Genomic DNA, 14,878 nt, shown 5'->3' with positions numbered 1-14,878 from the left:
ACTAAAAGCCAAGGCAAATTCTTACGCTTTCTAATAATTATTTCAACAAAATGTTGTATGCTACACATGTAAACCAGAAGGCTAGGCTGTTAATTTCAAAGACTAAAATAACCAAACCAGCCACTTTTATATTGTAAATACTATGCAATCCAACAGGGTAACAAAATAACAGGTTTGTGTATGTAAACTATACTCTTACCACATTGCCTTGCTTTATTTTCTTGTGCTTACTGCTACTTGAAATTCTCTTATACATGTCCTTGGTTACTGGTTTATCATTTGTCTAATCTCTACTAGAATATAATTTCCGTGAGAGCAGGGGTATAGAGTTTAAATATGGGAGGTGTAAATGGACAGATGGATAGACAAATAGCCATCTATGTTCACATGACGAGTAAGATGAGGGCCCACTCTCCAAGGTAATTATGACTGTAGTAGGGTGATGAAATAAGTCCTTAACAATGATGCAAAGCAGTAGGATATGCAAAGAGCAACAAAATCCTACAAAGTATGATAGGAACACAATTTGAAGTGAGAGGTGGATATAAGGGAGACTTGACATTAGCCCAGGTTTCTTGGAGGAAAAGTGGCATTTCCATTTAGCTCAAGTAAAGGATTTGTGAGAAAGCTTCATGTCAGCACTGATGTAAAGCCACAGAAATGTTTTGAGAAGCAGAGTGAAATGATCAGTGGAAATATTGAAAAACAGGTGACTGGTGACAGACTATGAAGAGAACAGGGGCAGAAATACAGGAGACTATTTTGAAACTATTCAGGCAGGAGGTAAAATATCCAGATTAGGACACGCTGCACAAACAGGAGAAGAGAGAAAGAATAAACGAGGATGCTGCCCAGGTATGTAACGAAACACCAAAGACACCAAAAAAGCAGTCTCCCTTTCCCAAACACAGGCAATTCAATCATTCTGCGTTTTTCTTGCATCAGGACCTGAATGTCTCTTTGAAGCTCCAGGGCTCCTACTGGCATCCTTCTCATGGCTTCAGCACTTTCTGAGCTTTCATGGCAGTTGCCTATATTTCTAACTTCCCTTTTGTTAGTAATCTAAGCTCCCTAAAGATATAAGCTGTATCTTACTCATCCTTATTAGCTCCATACAACTTAGCACAATACAGTCAACAATGGAGGCAGGGATGTCAGAGATGAAGGACCCAGCATCCGTGGAGCTGGTAAGCTAACCAGGCTGACTGAGGAACTGGACGTGGGGTGTGAGGACAGAAAACATCACCGTATTTGCACTGTTCTGTCTTCGACAACAGAGTGAGATGGGGAATAAAGTCCCTTGTGTGTGAGGTTTTCTCTTTCAATTACAACAACTAAAGGTAATCAAGTGAGTGTTTTAAGAAGCCCAGTGTTCGGTGGAGAAAGGAAAGAAAGGCACTTGTGCAAAAGCTAGTGTTACCAAATGCTAGAAGTGCTCAATGTTCAAGTTTTATAATATACTTTCAAACAATAATTCTTATTTATTTTTAATTGTATTTTCCCACTATGGTGTATCCCCCTTACATGTCCTCCCCCCAGCAATCACCACCCTGATGTCCATGAGTCCTTTTTCCTTTTTGCTCGATCCCTCCACCCTCTAACCCTGCTCTGTATAGCCATCCTGCTCTCTATGAGTCAAATAATAGTTTTTAAAATCTTCCTTTACTAAAAAACTCCTCTCTACACAAAGTTATTATGAGAGTATAATTCTCCAACCCCCAAACCTCCCTCTTCCCACTAATGAGTAAAGTATAAATACATTACATCATGGAGTAATTCAAAGCCCTAAAGTCCGACATCAGTATCCTTAGTGATCTGGAAGTACACTTATTTTATATTCATAAAAGAAGTCATGGTAAACAAATAAGCAGTTTTCTTCACCTCTTACTGGGCACAAACTGAGCATCTAATATACAGAAAGCAAGGAAGGAGGACCTAAAATAACACATGAATTATACCCTGACTGGGTAGCTCAGTTGGTTAGAGCATAATCCTAACACACAAAGAGTGTGGGTCTGATCCCTGGTCAGAGCACATATGAGAACCAACCAATGAGTGCTTCAACAGATGGAACAATAAATCGATGTTTCTCTCTCTCTTTTTCTTTACCCCTCTCTCAAAATCAATTAAAAAGTTAAAAAATAAATTTAAAAAATATAATACATGAATGAATCCATAATGTTTCTAAATTCATAAAAAAATAGATTTAGCAAAGAAATTCCTTAAGTTTCTGTATATAATCTAAAAGAACTTTTTAGAATAAAAAAGCAGTGATTATTTTTAACAAATCATTTATTTATTTGTTTGTTTTTTAAAAGATTTTATTTATTTATTTATCTTTAGAGGGGAAGAAGATGGAGAGAAACATCAATGTATGGTTGCCTTTCGTGTGTCCCCTGCTGGGAGTTGGCCTGCAGGGAACTGGCCTGCAACCCAGGCATGTGCCCTGACTGGGAATCAAACCGAGATCCTCTGGTTCGCAGGCCCGCACTCAATCCACTGAGCTACACCAGCCAGGGCCAACAAATCATTTAAACCTAGTATCTACATATACCTCTCAAAAAGTTTTTCAAATTATCCAGTATTTTTAGTTATATAGCCTCCAAGTTACCTTGAAGTTATTTTCCTTTGGTTTTCTCCTCATTATTACATTGAAAGTTTCATACACGTCTTCTGCTCCATTTTGAATAGTGTTGGTCATATCTTGTTGGTACTGGTTTGGATCCAAAAACACTCTAAATGTCCTTGACTCTCCTCTAAGATTGGGTCTGGGTTCGGGCCCTGAGTATTTTGAAAAAGTTTGTTAAACAAAGTATGTCCTTTCCAAATATCAAAGTAAGTTAGCAGTATTCCTTTTCTAGAAATAGTGAGTAATCTGTCCAGACTTAATTCCAGCCACCCCACTGACTAAAATGCTTTCCACTCATCCACTTTAAATTCGAGAAAGCAAAAAACATTTTCTTTCTCTAAATTCTTACTATTTCCCCCTAAAGTAGTCATGTGATGTTTATGATGCAATGCCAGGAACCCCACTTATTTCTGTATGACTAAAATCGCAGCCTCAGAAGTCACAGCACCGCACTCCTGTCATCCTTCGTGGCTACTGGACGTGGCTGGCCATGCGCGCCCTTCCACATTCCACACTGATACCACTGGTGGGAAGGGAACTTCATCCACTGACGGCTGAAAGCTCAGAGGCTGCTTCTTTTTGTCTTCGGCCTCCAACTCTGGAGGTTTATTCTAATATCCACCATTCCCTTCTTCTATTTTACTTCTACTCTAGTGATAAAAGTGGCCTAATACTCAGTACCCACTGCTTTCAAAATTGTTCAAAATTGTAAATTTACTTAAAACATTATGAGATTCTTTTGTGATTGCAGGTCACAATGTATTTAACATGTGGCCCCAAACAACTCTTCTTCCAGTGTGGAACGGCGACACTAAAAAGCAATGTTTCTAAATGGGGTCACGCCAGCATGGGCATCCCAGGAAGGACAATTCCTTCTACAAGTCGGTTCTGTCTACACGCTTGGCATCCCTGGTTCCCAACCAGCAAACAGCAATAACTAACCATCCCCTACTCCTACCCCAGTCACCTGCCAACATAAATACCACCAAACATTTCAAGTTGCAGAGTAGTGCTATTCCCAGTTGAGAACCACTCCCATAATGAATGAAATCAATAAAACTTAAGAAGAAAAAAATTAGACAAATATATCATTGAACAACTATAAGAGGTTTTCAGTTTTGTAAAAGCAATATTGTAAAGTATTATAAAAGAAAGTTTTACATAAAGATAATTTCAAAAGATCCTGTCCTTTCTAATATCTAACATAGATATTTAGAAATCATATTATTTATTTCTAAAACTGAGTGGTAGGTATGCTATACATATTTTACATATAATCTTTTGTGTCAACTTAGTACACAAAGCAACTAAAAATAGCACTTGAGAGGCAAAAGGAAAAGAAGGCAGAGAAATTTATCATTAGGTACACAGGCTTTCAAAAACACAGATCCCCATACCGTCTTCAATGACACGTCCTTTGTCATCCAGCATGCCCTGGATTTCACAGCCTCGGACATAAACCAGGCCCACCTGCTCAATAAAAGGTCTCCTGCGGTCAAACTTGGTACCATACGGTTTTGTGGGACGCACAGTAATTAAAAAGCAGACATCATGCTTACGGAGACCTGGGAAAACATAAAGACATTTACTTATCATTGTTTTTCATCATTCTAGCAAATTTTCATTCTCTTATCTTAGGAATAGAGATATAAAAAAAACATTTAAAATATCAGAGATGGCCAGATTACATTTGCATTGTAATATAATCATGCATGGGCTTTCCTATAACCTCTAATACTCAGTGCTTGGTAGTAATAATTAAAATGAAAGTTTCTTTATATTAAAATTTGAAAATTTTATGCCACGAATACATTGCTGAATAAGTCCTCCAAGTTGACAGCTCCAATATTGAATGCTCATCTTCGTCCTTATTTTTAACATTCTGAATAAGTAACCAAAAATATGGCTGGCATATAATCCATCTATATTACATTTGGCAGGTTTCTAACATCAGTTTAAAGCGTCCATCAGTCATTCCAACAACACAGTCTAAATGTGTTTCACTAAAAAAGGTCAACTCAAAAATAATTCATCAAGGCACAACAGCAGTGTTTGCAGACATCATGTTGAGGAGACTGAATATAGTTTCAGTTGGCAAATACCGAAAAAATTTTTAAGTGAATGTCAAAATATAGGAGACCTGCTGCAAAGTCCATGCCTTCTCAGCTATCTGGTCAAACAGTAAACGCAACCGGATTCCCTATTCTATTAACCGTAGACAGTGAAGACAAGGAACATAAAATTAGACTACAAAGCATATGCTGTCATATCACTTAATCTTTATTTCTTTTCTGATTTGATTTTGTTAGCCAGTGTATGACATAAATGCAAATTTAGACAAGACTGTGCTTATAACCTTGATAAGTAACAGGACACACAACTAAATCAAATCAGCAATGTGAGTGTGTGGCTAACAGTGTCGGGACCATTTTGGCTTGCTTCAACATGGAGTGGATGGAGTTCGAGTGTGCTAGAGATCCTAACTGATGATACATAATAATGAGTTTATTTCTCAACAAATGCTACGCAAAGGAGCAGAGCATGAGAACTGAGAGCATGTTCGACTGTAACTTGTACTACCCATGTGACTTCTGATCTGCATGACTCATTAAAACTTCTAAGTCTCAGAGCCAAAGAAGTGGCCCTGAGAAGTAATTCAGTCCCTACCGATGTCAGTTGTGGGCATCACCGAGGGATGAGGGCCTGCTTCCTCCTACAGGGCATCATTTTACTGTGGGACATTAAAAATACCTACATTACAATGAACTCCACTACCTCTCTCCTTTCAACCATCTACATTCATTCCTTTTGGAATGTGCCTTTTGGAACAGAATCTGGCATTTCAATTTCCTTAATTCTGCTTCCTTAATTTTAAATGAGGTATGGAGCAGATGAGGGCCTGAACTTCACATCTTCTTGGCAGGGACAAGAATGTTTTATAGTATCTAGCTTAAACTCTTCAAAGCTTTTCTTATGTATATATGTATTATTCTTACCCCAGGACATTTTTCATTGTTTTGAGAGGAGAACAGAGAAACACGGGTGCAAGAGAGAAACATGAATGGTTGCTTCCTGTATGTGCCCAGACTGGGTACCATACACGCCCAGGCCTGGACTGGGGATGGGGAATCAAATCCCAAACCTAGGGATGTGCCCTGAGGGGGAATCAAACCTGCAACCTTTCAGTTACTGGACAACACTCCAACTGAGCTGTATTGGCCAGGGCAAAAGCTATTCTGTTTTTACAAGGTAATACTGTTTTTACAAAACAATGTTCACTACTATTTACACAACCTCCTTCTTACTTTTTGCCTCAATTTGCTACTCGGTCATTCTCTTTGTGATCAATACTGGGTCTGAATTTTAGCTGTGGCCTCTCATAAAACACTTTTCTCCCCATCATTCCTTCAAGTAGGAACTGCTTCTCCCACAATACCCTATTGTTCTCTGTCCTGCCCATCAAAATTCACCCATGCTGTTTTTCATTCTACCAGAGGCCTATATTTAAAAGTAAAAAGAACCCCCCTCACCCTCCCCCAAAGACTGATGTCCTGACAGAAGTCTGCAAAGTGACGGAGGAATGGGGTTTAGAGAAACAGCCTTTCCCCCTTAACCCGGTAACGCAGACTGGTCATCTGTCATCTATAAATTTCTGTGAAGGGTCTTTTATATATTCTTAAGTTTATTTCTAATATTACATCTATGGGTAGCCAAGAAGTTATTTCAGTTTATTACCTCCTTAAGCATTAGGTTAACAAATATAAGACCAGCAACTTAATGCCTTTCTCAAAATTCAGACATAATAAAGGTACACATTAGTCTAGACGTGTAACGCATCAGACTGGGACTCTTTTGAAGGAATTTGGAGTCACAAAATCTGTCACAAACTATACCCACTACAGTGGCCATTTGTTAAAACATTTGGCCAGCTTTGCTGTAGCATTCCTTTGGAATTATGTGATAAATATATCATATAGAGCGTGTTATAAACAACTACATCGAGAGCAGTAACTTCTGAAAACTGAACCACTAAGGGACTATCCCTGTCCTTCTGGCATGCCAAGAAGGTGAAAGGAGATAAAACCCGCCAGCTACTGTTTCTCACAACAAGGCAGCAAGAGCTCTCACAGACAGCTGGGAGAAAAAGTTACAAGTGCCAATCAAAACTCAGTCCGCGCCATTTCTGACATAGGTGCTAGCAATGTTTTAACTCTGTATGACTTAGTGACTCTGAACATATTTGCCCCGAAGTAACAGTAATTGTGGAACTCCCATCTCTCAACTCTTGCCTAGTAAAAAAATAGAAAAAAAATAACTCCTAATTTTCTGCAATTATTATTTATCCTGAATACATAGGACTTCACTGATTTTCTGATTTCCTCCCTTTGGTGTAAATAAACTATTACTATTTCTTTTTGAGTTGTTTCGCTAGATCCCCCTATAATTTCTTTTGAGTCTAATTTATATTGTGTATTTGTATTTCCATAAATGCTATGCATCCCTATTTTCAACTTTGGTTGCTTTTATCTTTTAAAAATACCAATTTTCCTTGTTCTGTTGTGTTTTCCCCCTTTCTTTAGTGAACACGAATACTTTTACCTTTTTTGTGTTGATCCCACAAACTCATAAACATTACCTTCTTAAATTTAAGATTTAAAACACTTTCAGCTCTACTAACTGCAATTCTCAAAACACTTTGATACTAATGCTATTTGATGCTTTTATTAAAGTATTAAGGTACTGAATCATTCTTCTACATTCTTCATTAGTATTTTTTACTAATGATAGTTATAAAGACAACTGGCATTCTTCAAATCAAATTTTAAGGATAAAATTTAAAGAGTTTAAAAGGGTAACATTTAGTAAAAGTGCTCTGCTAATTCTCTAAGTGAAAGTCTACATGACAAACCACAAAGTTAAAAGGTAACCACTTTCTGAAATGCAGAATTACCTTCCCATTCATCTTTGATGTGATCTCTGACATTGAGATTGATGGTCACGTCAGCGCGAACTCGGGTTGGCCAGTTCTCACCGATGTTGGGTTTGGCCACCTCGACCACGGTGAAAGCCACAATGGGCTGAGCCATTCGCGCCCAACCACCAAACACTACGCCACCATACTCAGACTGCCTGAAAACCAAAGAAGTGGATGATTACTCAAACAAAATATAACTTTAGGATAAGTAAAACGAGTAAGAATACATGTTTAGCTAGTGGTTAAGCCCTAACTTTAGTATCTCTTTATTTCTACACTTGAAAAGAAAATCTAAGGTTTAATCTATAGGGAGTATATACGGTGGAATGAAAGAGGCAAACATGGTCCAGAAAAGAAGGGGACACAGGGGAATGTCCTGTACACCCCCGAGAACAAGGTCACTCTGCACATCAGAGCCGAGCCACCTGTCAAAGAATGAAACAGTCTAGCACATTTAGTTTTATTTTATATTCCTATCCTTTTCCCTTCTTTATCAAAATAGTCTCAGCTGTTTAATTTTATCTTATGTGCTCCAAGTATTTTGAAAAGGTGTTTCAAAAACACTTTAGAACAAGCCAGAATTTAAAAAATTAAAACAAGCAAATGATCATATCTATGCAAATGCCTTCTTAGGGTACAAGATGTAAACCATTTGAAAGGTGCTCTCACGGGCTGGGGGACAAATAACTAAGTCAATTGTAATAACTAGACCCACCAACACCCAAACACCCATTCTTCCCGCTTATATTAACCTCAGTAGTGCTTTAATTTTTACATTAAATAGTATACTTGGGAAACCTGTAATAAGAAAATTGCAGCAATACTCCAAAATTTGCAAGTATTGCCAAAAATGACATGCTCACAAGGATAACTACAAGTAAAGGCTTTGTGTCATAATAAAAAACTGCAGGACTTCGTAACATCAAAATGTAAAACAAATTAAAAATAAAAATTTTGCAATCCAATAACTTGGTTCACACTGGGACAATTTTTAAAAGGCATTACCTTGTGTCTAAAGCCTTTGTAATAACTTTTTATCACTGCCCTCATATTTTACAACTGTACTACACTACAGTTTACATGTCATAAAATTCATTCATTGTAAATGTACAATTCAGTAATTTTTATTAATTTATAGAACTGTGCATCTACCACCACAATCCAATTTGAGAATACTTCCATCATACCTAAAAAGACCCCTCCTGTCCAACTGCAGTGAATGCCTGTCCCCACCTTCCGGCCAGCACCAGTCGGCAAGGGGAGTACAGACTCGGCCTCTCGGGCGCGTGCCCTCTGACCCTGCTCGGCCGTGTCATGTCTGAACCCAAGACTGTCAGAAAAACGCCTCCGCTCCTTTCCTACCTTCAGAAGGCATGGAACAGAAAGAGGCCCGGCCCCTTTTTAGATGTCCTCCTTTTTAAGTTTTTAGTCATGGGCAATAAGGAGTAACATTTTAGAAAAATTTAGTATCACAACTTAACTACAAAAAGTGGCATTTTCTTCCCCCTTAGCAGAAACTGTAAGTTAAAAACAAAACCCCTTATAAATAGACCATAAAAACTGTGTTATTGCTTTTCTTGGCATTTAGGTAAAATATAACTAAATTCTATTTGATGAACTGTTAGTTAATAAATCCATACTTTGCGAAATGGCCAAAATTAGGCCCAGAATCTGAGCGCATAAATGCAAGGTACCAACGAATTCTAAGGAAGCTTCCAGATCAAGCACTCCCAAGGGCCCAAACAACGGGCAACAATTTCAGCAAAGCTGTGGGCGGGACGATCAGCCAGCCGCTGCACGAATCTCACAGTATTAGCCCGCTACTGACTCAACTGATTATTAAGTCAAAAATACTTTATTTTGTGTTTCACAGGCTCACCCAAAATAACTACTCACATAATAATTAATAAAAAAATAGAACTGGGTATGAAATAAAATGTGAAAGGGAAAAATAGATCATAATCACTGTGTTCCTGCAGCTCTCTAAAATTAGTAAGGGCAGAAGCCTGGGGTACCTGCATCGGCTCACATTCAAATTATGTTAAGCTTTTCATATAGAATATAGTGTAATTGTGTATATATACACGTGTATGTGGTATAACTATAATGTAACAAAAATTCACTTTACATTTATTATTGGAGATTTATTTCACTTGTGACATACAATTTATCTGTGTCAACTTTATACTCAGAATGAAATCGTGACCAAGGTACTCATCACAAATCAATCATGACTAAAAAGCAAAACTAACCTTCACATGTCCATCACAGAACTGCCTGCGATAACCAGAATAAAAGGTTTTTTCCTCAGCTAAAGGAATTATCTAAAGAAATGAGCTAGCAGCTGGGAAGCTGAGTTCCAGCAGATGAATTCCTCAGATATCAAGCAGGTAACAAGACCAACTCAACCGGCCCTAAAAGTAAACACTGATGACTTAGGCTCTTCCAGGCACCTCAGGGTGGAGGCCCAGTAAGGCTTCCCAGTGCAGCGTTCGGAAGTGCCCCTCGCCGCCTGCTGGGCTCCTCGGACGGGCCGAGCTGAGCTGTGACCCTCCCAGAGCCGTGAGGGCAGCAGACACCCCTTTGTCAGAAGCTCCTCCAGGGCCTTCAACCGCCCTGCCGGCCAGCCCACACGCTTCCCCCTTTTCTCGTCTCCTAGTGCCCAGGCCAGTCCTCTCTGTCTCCCCTCACCTCAAGAACAAGGACCTACCTTCCCTCATCACCAGTCCCACCCGCAAATACCCAGACTTTGTATTTTTGCATTTTAGCACTTTTGATATATTCTAATTTACACTGAAGAATTTCTCAAAGGCATAGTATCTCATATTTTGGAGGGTATCTTCACACCAGGTATACTATTTCTAAATGCACTTAGGAGCCTTCTGGCACAAGTGTGTCTGTCACCGTCTGCGTCTCTTCACTGCGAGTGAGGCCAACTCTGCGAGTGAGGCCAACTCACTAACCATGGCTTCATTCTGCTGACACTGTCCTCGATGTCCTGCCGAATTTCGTACGTCGATTCTAAGCGGAAGAGATTAAAGTTCCTTAGGAGGTAATCATGAAGAGTCAAAAACTGCAAATTCAACTTGGGAAGAGCAAGACAACCTGAAAAAAAAAATAACATCCATATTTGAATTATTTTTTAAATCCGATATCTGTCCTCTATACAAAAAAGGCATCACAAATTTGGTAAGAATGCAATTTAATGACGTCTAAAATATCGTATATTTAATAAGGTCTTATTCCTATCTCCACACATAAGTGAAACTCAAAAATTCATTACCATTTAACTTGTACTTGGAAAATCTCGAAATCAATAATGCTAGCACAAAACTAGCCCAAGACAAACTTTCCAAGAAAACCGCACGAGCACACTACACTGCGCAGCGCCGTCCCCGAGGACCACTAACTACCGCGCCCTCCCGAACCTCTGCCTTTGGCTGGACCTGAAGGGTGCGGCCTGACTGTGCTGTGCTCCCCTTCTCTGTCTGCATCAATGAAGAGCATTCTTTCCACTGTGCTCACTTGGCAGCGCTTCCTGTGGATAGTAAGTGACTGAGCATTCAGCAGTGATATCAAAAAGTTTTTTAAAAAGCCAAAATATATTTCACTTGAAAATCATATTCTTTTCATCATCCTTATTGTACTTACCAAACCAGTAACACACCTAAAAGCAAGAAACATTAATGTATAAGAATTTCACACTGTTTATGTTAGTAAACTCTCAGTTAAAAATCTAGTTCAATTGCTTTAAGGTCAAAAGGTGAAAGAAACCATCTCCTTCAATAGCGTACTTTCGTAAAAAAAGATAATTAAAATGTCACCATTTCACAATGCTCACTGAATTAACAAATCTAGCTGTTAAGCAGCAACAACTACTAACACGACAAAAAGATGACCAGGCATTATGTGTCTCCTGCTGGAAAAAAAATGCACCACTACCAAGATTCTTGCCAGAGAGAGAGAGAGAACCTCACCCTGACTGAGCCTCTGCATCCAACTGCCAATCTGCAGGAAAAAATGAACAAACAAAAAAAACGGGTGGAGGGACAGGCTCATAGTCACTTAGAAAAATCAGACTATGAGAAACTACACAGATCAGACAGTGCAGGTCTTCAATGGAAAAACAAGGAAGAGATACAGGGGTACTTGTAAAGTAAAAGACATTTGTAAAATGTGCAAGACTGACCTTAGAGTCTAGGGCTACACACTTGGGTGATAAAGCTATTTTTTTTTTTAATTTTTTTATTTAATTATTTTTCAAGTACAGTTTTCTGTCTATTACTCCCGTCCCATCCCACCCCCCATCCTCCGATAAAGCTATTTTAAAATGCAAGACACTGATGGCTATAAAAGCCAAGAAATAAACGGCCCCATTCAAGTAGAGGGAGACAGCGGGGACTGGATAGGGGCAACGGGAGGGTTCTGGGACAGCAGACAAGGTAGTTCAAGGGTTTCACGGTATTTCCCTTATGATAATTAGTGAAGCCCCACATTTACATTGTGTGGCTTTCCCTATCTGTGTTTATTTGATCATTAAAAGGCTTTAAAAAGGCAAAGTTTCACCAAGGCCTTGTCTGTAATTCGTACACTGTATTTTGCATATCTGTCCCAGTTTTACACTTAGTTTCCCTCCTTGGGAGCCTCAGCAGCTTGCACAATCACGTAGTAACAGCTTGATCTCTGCCTGTCTCACGGCATCGGATCCTCACAGCACAGTCCCATCCACGGCCAATGAGGAACGACGCAAGATGGAGCCGAGTCTGCAAATAGCTGTGTTACATTCAACCATCTGGTAAGTAATAGTGTTCTGAAATACTTTCCTTCTATGAAAAGTGTAAAGACTGAAATTCTGAGAAGTATTCTTTTTCACTTAAATTCATTAACCATGGGAATGAAAGAAAAGTAATACTTTATACTAAGCAAGATGTTTTAAACCAAGACCGGCATCACTGAATAGAACCAACAGCTAGACATAAGACTATTTACATGTTTAAGGACACATGAGCTTTTTATTAAAAAGACAAAATACTCCTAAGTGTTATGTGCCTTTTATGGACCGATCAGTCAGAGAGTTAGATGCCCCACATATATGGTCATAAACGCTTTTAGCAGGAACCATTAGCAAAGTGGGGAAATAATGTATTAACCATTGTCAGTACATTAAAAAGTATGGAGACTGCCTATTCAGCAACCCAGTACAGTTTCAGTGCACTGCGTTTAGTGGAGTTAAGGCTCAGGACGTGACTCTGAAGTTACAGTTTTACTTTTAAATAAAATAGCCACATTTCTTCTAATACTGTTGTTCAAAAGATTTACACAAAATTTTTTGAGATAGGTCTTCAAAATGCGTCCAAACCCACTTTGGCATACACTCAGGTGTAGCATCCTTACAGGATGAGCAAAGGCATTTGGAAACAATCTGTGAAAACAGAGAGCTGAACAAACTAAGCTATACCACTTTGAGTCAAAACTAAGGGTTTACTATCAACAGCTGACAATGTCTTTTGAGGGTGGTCATTACCTGGCTCCGTAAGCCAAAAAGGGGCCTCTATAAAAGGCCCGGACACGCAAAGCACTGCCAAACAGAGCCTGTTCCGCTGACACCGTGAACAGCTGTACTTCCTGCACTACCAGGTCTCCTTACAACACAACTGATTGCACTACGGTCATGTTCCACAGGATGACACACACACACACACACACACACGGTTAAATTTAATAAGAATTGTTAATGCTAAGCATTCAAAATACAAAACAGTTTCTGGCTTCTTAAGTTGAACCTGACGGTACCATAAAATTATCCCAACGTATATAGCACATAGCAGTCCTTTCAGTTACGTGTAAATTCTAAACTAAGTTTCACGACACACCTGGACCCTGTAATTCAATATCGTACCTTCCCCTGAGTAGTACTCTGTTGGGACAATATTTTCATCCCAAATGATCTTCTCCGTTGGATACAAAGGCATCTGGTTCAACTGCTGAATCTGAGAAATTCGACGTTCATGACGAGATACCTAAAAGAACAGGTTCAGGCAAAAAGTTAGAAGCGTCTTTTTTTAATCAAAATAATTTATGGAGAAATTCACCAAAAGTATGGAATGAGATGTTTCACATCTTGCAGTTACTATAGCACTTAACAAGAAATATTACGTCCTTTTCCCATTCTTCCCTCCATAAATCAAAGATGAAGGAAGTACCAATCGTGACGGCCTCTGGAATCAGAGAGATGTGAGTTCAACGTCCAGTGCCTCTACTTACGAGCTGTGTAAAAGTCAGGCAAATTACTTCAGCCTCCCTGATCTTAGTTTCCTGTTTCCGTGAAAAAGATAAAACGCCCATCACTTCTCAGGTTTCTTATGACAATAAAATGGAACACTATAAAACAGCATCAAAGCACCTGGCACGTGCCAAGACCTTAAAAACCACAGCCCCTAGCACTGGTTTGTGTAAGAAGAAAACAGGAGCCCAAGTCCTAGGTTACAGTGTTCACTCTTGTACTAACTTGCTACACACTGTGGGACAGTTTACTAATAAGCTGATGTCAGTCTAATTCATGAGAGAGTTGGACTCGGTAATCTCTATGTAAACTTGCATTGTTAATATTAGAGTAATTTTCTCAAATACTGAAATAAGTTTGTTGCCTAATTAACACATGCTAAAATAATGATATATATGAAAAACATGTCACATTCTCTTTTAAAAGAGATAGTATTGTTTTAGGGAAAAAAGTAGTGGATATTATCTAAATAATATTCATATTTCAACTTTTTAAAAGGTTAGTTATTATTTTTATCATTGCTTGAGGACATGCTTATGATTTTAGAGCGAGGGAAAGGAGAGAGGGAGAAAAAAAACGCCGACATGAGAGAGAAATATCTATCGGTCGCCTCCTATATGAGCACCAACTGGAGACGCAACATGCACCCAGGTAGGTATGTGCCCTGACTGAGAATCAAACCCGTGACCTTCAGGTTTACAGGACGACACTCCGGCTGAGCCCCAATGGCCAGGGCCACATTTCAACTGTTTAATCATGATTGGGAATTTTAGAAGGATCCAAAGCCTGAGGAAATCCTTTAGTAAAAGGATAAAGGCAAAGTAATGCTGGAACACTATAAACTTTAAAAATTGTGTTTTTTTAACATAGTAATTTAAATTTTAAGGAATTACTATAAATCTCCAAAACCTGACTTACTACAGAAGATTTTACAATGTCAGGAAACAGTACAAGAGATTTTGAGAAAGCACTTGTGGTGAGACATCATAAA

The 14,878-nt window shown here is 38.8% G+C and overlaps 1 protein-coding gene across 2 annotated transcripts in view; it reads right to left on the bottom strand.

Moving 5' to 3' along the window:
* Positions 1 to 14,878, bottom strand: part of AQR (aquarius intron-binding spliceosomal factor) — a 92,031-nt gene that overhangs the window by 38,506 nt on the left and 38,647 nt on the right. For both annotated transcript variants that reach the window (XM_037056126.1, XM_037056127.1), the window contains exons 15-19: positions 13,504 to 13,624; positions 10,568 to 10,709; positions 7,581 to 7,759; positions 4,027 to 4,194; positions 2,612 to 2,781 (exon numbers count right to left, since the gene is read on the bottom strand). In XM_037056126.1, coding sequence (XP_036912021.1) covers positions 2,612 to 2,781; positions 4,027 to 4,194; positions 7,581 to 7,759; positions 10,568 to 10,709; positions 13,504 to 13,624 — 780 coding nt within the window. The remainder of the gene's footprint in view (positions 1 to 2,611; positions 2,782 to 4,026; positions 4,195 to 7,580; positions 7,760 to 10,567; positions 10,710 to 13,503; positions 13,625 to 14,878) is intronic.

The sequence above is a fragment of the Sturnira hondurensis genome, unplaced genomic scaffold (assembly GCF_014824575.4).
Source record: "Sturnira hondurensis isolate 20B ecotype Veracruz unplaced genomic scaffold, ASM1482457v3 Scaffold0008782, whole genome shotgun sequence".
In the NCBI taxonomy this organism is placed as follows: Eukaryota; Metazoa; Chordata; class Mammalia; order Chiroptera; family Phyllostomidae; genus Sturnira; species Sturnira hondurensis.
The sequence above is the reverse complement of the archived record's forward strand: the minus strand, read 5'-3'. Positions and strand labels throughout refer to the sequence as shown.